General features: G+C 44.9%; 1 protein-coding gene across 2 annotated transcripts; it reads left to right on the top strand.

Moving 5' to 3' along the window:
* Positions 1 to 2,720: 2,720 nt before the first annotated feature.
* Positions 2,721 to 10,993, top strand: TARDBP (TAR DNA binding protein). Of its 2 annotated transcripts, XM_069947882.1 has the most exons (7): positions 2,721 to 2,879; positions 4,437 to 4,686; positions 5,994 to 6,101; positions 6,647 to 6,810; positions 7,101 to 7,241; positions 8,130 to 8,300; positions 9,327 to 10,993. In XM_069947882.1, exons 2-7 carry the CDS (start codon positions 4,446 to 4,448, stop codon positions 9,849 to 9,851), a joined length of 1,350 nt encoding a protein of 449 aa, XP_069803983.1. In that variant the 5' UTR covers positions 2,721 to 2,879; positions 4,437 to 4,445; the 3' UTR covers positions 9,852 to 10,993. The 2 variants fall into 2 exon arrangements, with proteins under 2 accessions (XP_069803983.1, XP_069803984.1); XM_069947883.1 differs by lacking the exon at positions 5,994 to 6,101.

Below are 10,993 nucleotides of genomic sequence, written 5' to 3'. Positions count from 1 at the left end.
TTCCAATCTAATATTACCTAAATTACCTACAGCACCCATATATTACATTGAAAAGTGCCCAGTATAATCACTGCAGTAAATTACAGAGCAGCACTATATACTGTACAGTACAATACCGAGCAGCACTATATACTGTACAGTACAATACCGAGCAGCACTATATACTGTACAGTACATTACAGAGCAGCACTATATACTGTACAGTACAATACCGAGCAGCACTATATACTGTACAGTACACTACAGAGCAGAACTATATACTGTACAGTACATTATACACAAGAAACATTAAACAAAGCCAGCAATTATAGTACAGTAGTATATGCACCCCAGAAGTCTTATACAGTACAGGATGGGAGACGGTGGTGCACTGCCTGTACTACTACTGTCCTGTATATGAACTCCAGCAGTCTTGTACAGGATGAGAGATGGTGGTGCACTGACTGTACTACTACTACTGTACTGTATATGCACTCCAGCAATCTTATACAGTACAGGATGGGAGATGGTGGTGCACTGACTGTACTACTACTGTACTGTATATGCTCTCCAGCAATCTTATACAGTACAGGATGGGAGATGGTGGTGCACTGCCTGTACTACTACTGTCCTGTATATGCACTCCAGCAGTCTTATATAGCACTATACTGTACATGAAGCCTCTCCAGTGCTAAACTCACCAGGTACAACCCACCATCCACGCTCGCAAAAACGTTCAGAAACTGTCTAAAAAGTGTTTGAGAACTGAGCAAGAGTTTGAGAACCAAAGCAAACTTTCCTTGAAAATACAGTTTGAGTTCCAAGCCGTTTGAGAACCGAGGTACCACTGTAATTGCATAAAACCCTTTTCGGGTTGGTTCACACATAGCAGAATTGCAGTGCATTTCACACTGGGAGTTTGCAGCAAAGTCGCATACCGTCATTTTATATAGGTTTACATTCTCGCAGCGGAATATGCGAGTATATAAACGCTGTCCCCCCAATCTGCCATGGGCCTGTGAATACTTTATTTGTCCGTGTTCTGGCCTGCTTCTGTGGCACAGCGCACTGATCGGCTGAGCGGGACGTCAGGGAGCCAGAGTGCGGGCCGGTAATGTACTCATTGGCCTGGTTAAGGGGGACTGCGTTTACATACTGGCAGCGGGATGGAAATTTTGCTGCAAGTATATAAACCTACTCCAAATGACAGTGCCGGGAATCGCAGCGGATCTCGCCATGTGTGAACACACCCTTTAGAGTGCCTTCACACATACCGTATCGCTGTTTTTAACGGTGCGTTTTTTACATGCGTGTTTTGATTTTCACATGATTTTCATGCGAAAATCAAAACTTGCATGTAATAATCGCACCAAAAACGCAGCGATAAAAACGCAGCGTTAAAAAACGCAGCGATACGGTACGTGTGAAGCTACCTTGAGGCTATGTTCACACTACGTAAGTCTCCGGATGTAGCGTGTTCTGTGAATAAGCGGCCAGAGACTTACGTAGTTTGCGTACAATGGAAAGTATACGAAGTACGGCTGCACAGTTCACACTACGTACGAACTTACACCTGGAACGTACGCGTCACCGTAAAAAATGAACCAGACCATTGTTTGCGGACGAAAATGCCGTAACTTACGCCCGTAGCGTAACATGCGGTCCCGTACGGAGTGGTGATTTTCTTTTGCAGCTTTTTGTGCCGATCCAAAAGGTTCTGTGGGGTGTCCGGGGCTAGGCGAAGATTTCCAAGTAAAAGACCGCTGTCAGATCGCTACGTTGGGGCGCTCGGGAAGCGTAAGTAGACTACGGGTGTAAGTTGGCGGTCCGTACGTAGCCGGCCGCAAGTAGCGTAAATCTCCGGCCGGAGTTTACCGCGTATATGTCCGGCCGCAAAAATATGCGGCCGGACATATACGTAGTGTGAACATAGCCTTATACAGGATCCGCAGCAGACTTCATGGCCCAGATTTGATTTGTATCTACAACTTCAAATGTAGATCTGCTGCGGATCCTGTATGTGTGAACGCACCCTAAGGGTTTATCACAATGAAATCCGCTGCAATAATGATTATTATGTAACTCAATGGGAATGTATTTGCGCAGCGTATTATGTGCGTTTCTTTGCGCCGTGCGGGAAATCCGCTGCGATATGGTACATGTGAACGCACCCTTAAGGACATTTTTATTTCTCAGTACATTATGCAATAAAATAAGGAAAGCCACCAGTCCTGCATCAGGCCACCCCTCATAGGGCTCAGTGAAGAGGAAAATAAAATCGCCCCAAAAAAATGACTGAAAAAAAGGTGTATGTTACACCAAAATAACAAAAAATACTAATAAATCGAGTTAAAAAAAAAAAAAAAAATCTTTGTTTCCGCACACCGGTGTGAACGAGCCCCACGCAGAGCCCGCGGCCTCCTCACCACAGGCCCGCGCCGCCTTTGTCTCAGCACACGGCCCATGCTCCACCCCACCGCGCATGCGCAGCCATTCGCCGCAGAGTCCGGCGCTACCATCGCTCGAGATTTAGGGGTGGACGATACAGGTTGACTTTTACACGCCCGCTTTCGGAGTCACATTTTTTTAAACCTCGCCCCGTATATGTAGTTGATCGAATTTATTTGTCAGTAATAACGTGGTTTATTGTGTCAACGTAGGTTGAAGAAGCGGGAATCCCGGTTTATGGGTCCGTCACTCCCCCCTCTTTACAAGAGTGGTAGCGCCCGGCATTAGTTGAGCGCTTGAGCAGCAGGCGTAGGCGCCATTTTGTGACGGAGCTCGGTAGGTGTGAGGAGATCGGCAGGAGGACGGTGCGAACAATTGCTGGGTCTTTGTTTACCGGTGCTGAGGCCATCGCCGCCATTAGCGAGCACGCTTATAGATCGGAACTGGAGCAAGTGAGTATCCAGCTGTCGGTGGCAGGGGTGATCGTGAGGAGGCCTCGTGGCCGGGGGCGGCGGCCGAGCACGGGGCCTGCTCTCCGTACGGTGTATGAGGCGATGGATGACTCGTACCCTCACCTCGTTGTGAGGTTTGACCGTTGGCTGCTCCCGCGGCTGTAAGGGAACGGTTACCCCTAGCGACCAATCAGCGCGCGGCTTTCACTTCTCAGCGCAGAATACGTATTTAAAGCTGCACTGTGGTTGCTACGGGCAACGGCCGACTGACTGTACCACGTGTTCGTATCCGGGTCTCCACCACAGCTTATTGCTGACACTGAATAGAAACCCGCAAGGGCAGGGCATGCTGGGTATTTTATAAGACAGCTGTTGTCCTCCATAGAAATAGAAACTTGTATTTTATTTATATTTTTTTTTACGACTGATTGCATGAAATTTATAAGGTTTGTAGTAAATCCCATTGAGGTTGCAGTAGACCCAATCATTTCTATGGCCCCGTTCACATGGCCGAAGTTGGGGGTGATCTGTGCTGCAAATACTAATCTGCCCTGGTGCTGACTGAAATCGCAGAACTGATCGCTATTTATATATGAATGTGGCCCCTGGGAAGAACTATGGGTGTGTGAATAAGGCCTAAATGGCTTACTCCCATGGCTGGGGGTGGCCATTGAGAGACTCCTGGGTATATAGTGTGCAGGGTAAATTTCTTAAAGGGGTACTCCAGCTAAATTGTTTCGTTTCATGTCAGCTGGTGTTAGAACTTTATATAGATCTGCAATTTGTCTATTTAAAAATCTCAATTCTTACCAGGAAGTGGTGTATTCCCTCCAGTCTGGTACAGTGCTCTCTGCTGCCACCTCTGTCCAGAGCAGCAGCAAATCCCCATAGAAAACCTCTCCTGCTCTGGACAGTTCCTGACATGGACAGAGGTGGCAGCAGAGAGCACTGTTAGTGTGGAAAAATACACCCCTTCCTGCAGGGCATACAGCAGCTGATAATTACTGGAAGACTTTAATTATTTTTTCTTCTTGGTAGAAGTAAATTACAGATCGTTGTAACTTCGACACCAGTTTGAGAGAGAACCTTTGTGCCAGAATACTCCTTTAAACCCAAATATTGGACCCATTTTAGTCTATGGGCCTTTGCTCATGACAATATTCGTGCACTTGCGTGGTCTAGACTGCAATTTGGTCCATAGACTTTAGGCTCTGTTACAAGTGCCTGTTGTGGAAAGAGTGGACTACCTAGGACTACAGGCCTTAGAGACAACTGAAAGTACAGTAATTTCTGCTTTGCACAATGTATGATGCTTGGCATTTAGCTCCTGGTGGCTGGAGAAGATGGTTGCATCCATAGGACTGGAAAACTGTAGTTTTGTTCATAAGTCCTGATCTAGTGAATTGCTCTGGGCACAATAGAGCTCAGTGACGCGGGGACGATCATATGACTGCAGTGGCCCTTCCAGTCCAGGAGCAGGTTCTTCTGGACCATCTTGTAGAAAATATTTTAAGCTTAACCTGCGAACATGAGACTGATGTGTCTTTTTGCTTTTAGTTTGCAGCCATGGAGATGGAATATATTCGTGTGGCGGAGGACGAGAATGAGGAGCCAATGGAAATCCCTTCAGAGGACGATGGCACGGTCCTGCTGTCCACCGTAACAGCTCAGTTTCCTGGTGCTTGTGGCCTCCGATACCGGAATCCGGTGAACCAGTGCATGCGTGGCGTCCGCCTGGTTGAAGGCATTCTCCACGCTCCAGAAAATGGATGGGGAAATCTCGTTTATGTAGTCAACTACCCAAAAGGTGAGAGGTGGCAATCTTTTGTGTTCTTTAATAGGATTGTGTAAAACATTTGTTCCCTGCTTCACAGATTACTAGAAGAGAGAACCCATTAGCTCGATTGTGCTGATATGATTCTCAGAAACCTAGTGTAGAGCTACTGTGCAGCTGGCAGCACGTACCTGCCGCAATAAAGATATAAAGTACTTTTATTCTGCCAAATGAGCCCAGAATAGGAGCGGCAACCAGTCATCTAATTCTGTTTTACAGTTTGACCAGACTTGCATGAGCTGTGCCACAGCCGTTGTCACCATGTAGCCCTAGCCTAGGTTTCAGAGGAGCAGAATCTCTGTACCAACCGTAAGTCTAGTGATCAGGACTGAAGGACTGTGGGTCAATAAACCTATGGTGGGGTATGAACGTGCAATCATTATATGGACTCTTGGGCTACATTCACATGTTCCGTAAGTCTGTCCATAAGGATAGCTTCACACACACACCGTATCACAGCGGATTTTCTGCTGTAGATCCGCAGCTGACTTGATCTAAATAACTGAACACAGCATGAAATCTGCACCATCGCATCTGCTGCAGGTCCGGTGTGTAAAGGCACCCTTACTGTGAATCTGCAATTATGGTCGCATTTAGGACCTATTGATTTCACTTGGGCTCTTACACTCTAATTGCAGATCCACAATCGGCAAAAATTAGACAAGCCCAAGTATGGACTGTAACCGCAGCACCGATTCTTCAATTAGGAGCATCTGTAATTTTTGCAAAAGAAATAAAAAGTTACGGATGAGTAACTATTTTAAACCTTTTCCACTTTAATCACTACCCCTCCCCTTAAAAAAAAATATGGCTGGATTAGACAGTTTGCAGACATTTGTAGACCTCATATATGGTCCTGAAAAACTACTGAACGTGTGAATGTAGCCTTAGGACGCTTGTCTTAAACCTTCCCTGTGTGTTTGTCTTGTCTGTGTACCTCTAAACATGGCTGCTTTGCCTTAGACACTAAATTGTCAAATAGTAGGTAACCTTGTTGAATACATACTACAGCATAATGTTCTAATGAGTCCTGCTGCAGTACTATTTAATTTTGAGGATTAGGTGGCCGTCTGGTGTGCCCTGTACGTGGGTAAGTAGAACACGCTTGGCCAAGAGGGATATTGCTGCTGTGCTGTAATGCTAAGGTTAGCACTACAGATTTAGACTTTTGTAGTGCTGCTGATTAAAGGGGTTTCTGGTGGGGTTTTTTTCAATATATAATGCTGACCATTAGAAAACATAATATGTTACGCTTCCCTCTTTGCGCTGTCCTGCCACAGTGTCTTCGGTATCGCCCCCTGACTGCAGCCCCGACACTTCTGAGATGGACTCTTCTGTCTTGCTGCAGGGAGTGACACTGCAGCAGGACGTCGGGGGAGCGCAGAGAGGTAAGCATAACGTTCATTTTTCCTCTAATAGGGCAGCATTAAATTTTTTTTAAATATAATGCTGGATAACCCCTCTTTAACTACGCATCTACAGTGTGCAGTCTTGTAAATAGTCACCTAATAGTTAAACGAAGAGAGAAGAGCATAGTCTCTTTAGCCCAAGCCTTGGGGTTGGAATGATAACAATTATCTTAAGCCATAGAGCCTGTAAGGGCAAAAACACAAACTTGTACTTTGGCTGCAACATTCTGGCCACATGTGACCTGGACACTGTTTTGTCACCCTAAGAGGTTCGACTAGTTGGCGTAGGTTCTGTTCATACACGACACACGATACACAATTTGATGCTTTTGTCATGCTGCTCAGTCTGGTGTTTTCCAGGACGTAGTAGAACTTGACGTAGTAAAGAGAACTTCCATAAAATTATATGTATGATTGCAGTCAGAGTTGCAGTACAGACTGGCTGCTCAAAGACCATTTTGCTAATGGATATTGTGCTGCTGGTGGATGCACTTTAATGATATTAACACTTTATCTTGTTGCAGACAACAAAAGGAAGATGGATGAAACTGATGCTTCTTCAGCTGTTAAAATCAAGCGAGCTGTAACAAAAACATCTGATCTCATTGTGCTTGGCTTACCGTGGAAGACAACCGAGCAGGATCTTAAGGACTACTTCAGCACATATGGCGAAGTCATCATGGTCCAGGTACAGACGTTGCTGAAGTTCAAGGGGTTATTAAGCACTACCAAAACACAGCAACTTTAGCCCCATTCTTGTCTCCAGTTCAGGTGTGGTTTGCAATTAAGCTCCCTTTAGGTCAATGAAACGGAGTTTTAAACCCCACCCAATCTGGTGACAGTAGGGCAAAGGGGGCTGTGTTTTTGTAGTGCTGGATAACCCCTTTCATACTCATCTGTTAGAGGGCATCAATTTGGCTTATTGCTTCATATATACACAATTTATATACAAATATATATATATATTGTTTTTTGCAGGTTAAGAAAGATGCCAAAACTGGTCATTCTAAAGGCTTTGGCTTTGTTCGGTTTACGGACTATGAAACACAAGTGAAAGTGATGTCTCAGCGCCACATGATAGATGGAAGATGGTGTGACTGTAAACTACCCAATTCCAAGGTAAAACTAACCAACTTTCGTGTCGAATCCAGCAAACTCTTATGGAGCCGCTTTGATAGCTGCATGCTACAGATGAAATACCTCAAGGAGAGATGAACTTGCGAATGCAAATCTGACTACAATACTTAAGATGCTGCAGAATTCTGTCCATTAGTTAAAGGGGTTGGCCACTTTATAGTAAAATTCAGCACCCTGTGTATCGTGTAGAGCTAAAATCGGACTCCCCTCCAGGCAGTGGGGAGTCTGTCTATAAAATGGCCGACACGGAGTATGTGACATGCTCTGCCCCCCCCCATTGTCCTCCATAGGCATATGCAGGCTCAGTGGTGGCCACTAGGGGGCGGGGCATACACATGCTGGCCATCTTATGGACAGACTCTCCACAGAGCAGGACAACACAGCCTGGAGGAGAGGTATCTAATTTTTAGCTCTGAGGTACGCAGGGAGCTGCTGTCAGTGATTGCAGGGAGTACACTTCTAATACTGTACACTGAATTATTTTACTATAAAGTGGGCAGCCTCTTTAATGCATGATACATAAATAGTGGTGGTTTTTACCATGTGCCTGTGCCAGGGTGTTTGGTGGAATGGGTTGTTTGTAGCCCTGCAGTTGAATAGCTGTTTGCACGGCCGTCAGTGATCATTACTCAAGTTAATGTTTGACATGTTGGCGACTGAGAATTTTTTTTATATTGCATAAAACCTCAAAACTGCCTTCTGCCTATTTTGATTGGCCTTGACAACTCCCTAAAACCAAACAGGGATCAATATAGGCTGATGGGACTGTTGGTTCGCTTTTAATACTAGTCTCCCTAATGTGGGGGTGGCAACTCTTAGGACTACCATGCTTTTCTTAAGTCACTGAATAATTTTGTGGTTTCTTTACAGCAAAGCCCAGATGAACCTATGCGCAGCCGTAAAGTGTTTGTCGGCCGGTGCACTGAGGATATGACGTCTGAGGAGCTTCGCCAGTTCTTCACACAATATGGAGAGGTTGTAGATGTGTTTATCCCGAAGCCTTTTAGAGCATTTGCCTTTGTAACCTTTGCAGATGACCAGGTAAGAGGACGTTGACTGTCAATATTACATGTCTGTATGAGTGTGTTAGTCAGACTCCCTTGTGTTTAAATAAGAAACAGAACAGATAATATAAAACAGAACTGAGGCAAGATCAGTAGTACCAGCCGGGCATAAGAGGGTGCATGTGGTCACATTATTTGTCTTTGCTTTCATATCGGATAGCCAGTCATTGCCATGAAAAGTCAACTAACATTGCATTGCTGAGTTCTAGCAGTTTTGTTGCACACGCCAGTGATGTGTATATAGAAATGAGCTGCCCCAGTTTCTTTGCTCCTACATGCCAGCCATTTTTCACTGGTTACCTAGCCTGTTCTGTTGGCACTGTACATGGCTGAACTGTTTAGTCCAGAAGACTGCCGGCCTGTTCATGAACCTGGTGCTGTGTGGGTGTTTATGGAGCAGAGATGGCATTGTCCCCACAGAAGTGATAGGTTTTGATCCTTGTATATATTGTACTGTCATTACTATAACCAGTCTATTGTATCCCTTGTGGGCACTGTGAGACATTGCAGGTGTGCTAAGAATTTTTTCATTACTTACTGGCAGCTAATATTCAAAAACTCAAACTGCAGTTTTTCTAGTTAAAGGAAAAATGCTATGCATGCTGCCTGTCTGCATTGTCTGACTCCACATGCGGGCACAGTGATGTTTTACAGACCTGGAACTCATTGTGGACTGAACACGCATGCTCCTTTACCACTGCAGCTACATGCCTATCCTGTGGATAGGGGACAAGTTAATTTTTTTTTTTTTTCCCTGGACAACCTATAGGGTATGTTCACACTGAGCAAAATCGTCAATTCCTATAGCGGAGGTGCGCAGTGACATTTTGACACTCATTTTGACACTCAGAATTCCAATTTTGCTCAGTGTAAACATACCCTAAAGGTTGAACAGGTCAAGCAATATATGGTCGGTGTGGCAACTTGTTTAAAAGCCAGAAAGTGCAAAGACCTTTTTTATCTCAAATTTAGTGCTAAAACTTCAATTTTTCTCTTTCCTAAGGTTGCCCAGTCTTTGTGTGGAGAAGATCTCATTATTAAAGGAGTCAGTGTTCACGTATCTACGGCAGAGCCTAAACACAATAATAACAATAGGAGCCCATTGGAGAGGGGTGGCAGATTCCCGGGACCCAACTTTGGCAATCAGGGGTACCCTAATAACAGGCCAAACAGTGGTGGACTTGGTAACAACCAGCCTAATAACATGGGGGGTGGCGGTGGCATGAATTTTGGGGCATTTAGCATTAATCCTGCAATGATGGCTGCAGCACAGGCAGCTTTACAGAGCAGCTGGGGGATGATGGGCATGCTCGCTAGTCAGCAGAACCAAGCTGGTCCACAGGGTAATAACCAGGGCCAAGGGAATCAGCCAAGAGACCAGTCACAGAGCTTTGGCTCTGCCAGTAACTCCTACGGCTCTAACTCTGGAGCAATAGGCTGGGGTTCTCCTAATGCAGGCTCTGGTACCGGGTTCAATGGAGGCTTTAGCTCAAGCATGGAATCAAAGTCCTCTGGTTGGGGCATGTAGATAGTATGGCTTAGTAGGGGTTAATTCATTTCCTAATTTTATGGTAAGTACAATGTAAAATGAATCTACAGTCCTTTCTCCGTAGAAGTTTTCTTCAAACTTGCAGATGGTTCGGCTGTATATCCTCTATGAAGGAATCTGGGTGGTGTGATCCCATAGCTAAGTAGTTTATGAACCCTAACTGCACTTTGAAGAAAACCACTTGCCTTTGGCATTGCCCAGTTACTAACTTAACACCATGATATATATATTTTTTTCTTTCTCTTTTGATGTCAATGAGAATCACGTCTTGTTTAGAACAGTCTTCCTCCCCTCATTGTGTTCACTGCTTCAACTACTGATCTCTGCTCCGCACATTTGTCTCTCTGGGACCTGGCACTCAGTTTTATATCCCGCCCTGGAATCATTCCTTCATAATTTCCATCAAGACGTCTTCTGCTGCACACGGCGATTCTTAAGACGGTGGGTGATGCAAATTTTTGTCCACTACTTTATTTCGTGGAAGTCATACCAGCGCTTTGAGAACGCACGGCTGTGAGATGGATCCAGAAGGCTGTTTGAACTGTGGGATTGTTGGTACCGAAGCATGAGAGGCTTGAGGTATGAGCGAGATCCAGAGAGCGTGCAGAGACCTGGTGGTGCATTATGGGATTTTTATTTTTTTTTTCTAAACGTTGGAGATGTGTCTCGCGATCCAGTGGCCATAAGTGAGCGTGTGCAGAGAGCAGTGGGAGCAAGTAACGTACGAATGTTTCTTGCATTCAAAGGACTTGTTCATTTGGAAGACTGGAGCTTATTTTTTTTCCCCGCCTAAAAGCTATAACTGTTTGAAGTAGGTTTGTGTACAAAAAAGTTTTTCCCTCTCCTTGAAATGTCTACTGCTGTGAATGCTGTATGAGGTGTGCTTATTTTCTGTTTAATGACAATGTGAGTCCTTGTGAACTGCATATGATGCTGGTGGGGGTGGGTGGTGAACGCTCTGGAGTGAAATGAACAATGCTCCTGTTCCTAGAGTGTTGGGACTGTTTTGGTTTGTAAGTAATAACAAGAATGCTGTTTGCTGCAGTCATGTGTTCTGTGTTTGGATGCTTTTTACAAGACTTGTCAATGTAGGATTCTTAAATAAAACAGTTTAACTAAGA

Source organism: Dendropsophus ebraccatus, chromosome 12 (genome assembly GCF_027789765.1).
Source record: "Dendropsophus ebraccatus isolate aDenEbr1 chromosome 12, aDenEbr1.pat, whole genome shotgun sequence".
Classification (NCBI taxonomy): domain Eukaryota; kingdom Metazoa; phylum Chordata; class Amphibia; order Anura; family Hylidae; genus Dendropsophus; species Dendropsophus ebraccatus.
The sequence above is the reverse complement of the archived record's forward strand: the minus strand, read 5'-3'. Positions and strand labels throughout refer to the sequence as shown.

What these genes read in the sequence shown, in the direction of transcription:
- TARDBP (XM_069947882.1), top strand. Translation starts at nt 4,446, where the DNA reads ATGGAGATGGAATATATTCGTGTGGCGGAGGACGAGAATGAGGAGCCA. An exon ending in CGTCGGGGGAGCGCAGAGAG is followed by an intron (nt 6,102 to 6,646) that starts GTAAGCATAACG and finishes ATCTTGTTGCAG; the next exon opens with ACAACAAAAGGAAGATGGAT. An exon ending in GTAAACTACCCAATTCCAAG is followed by an intron (nt 7,242 to 8,129) that starts GTAAAACTAACC and finishes GTTTCTTTACAG; the next exon opens with CAAAGCCCAGATGAACCTAT.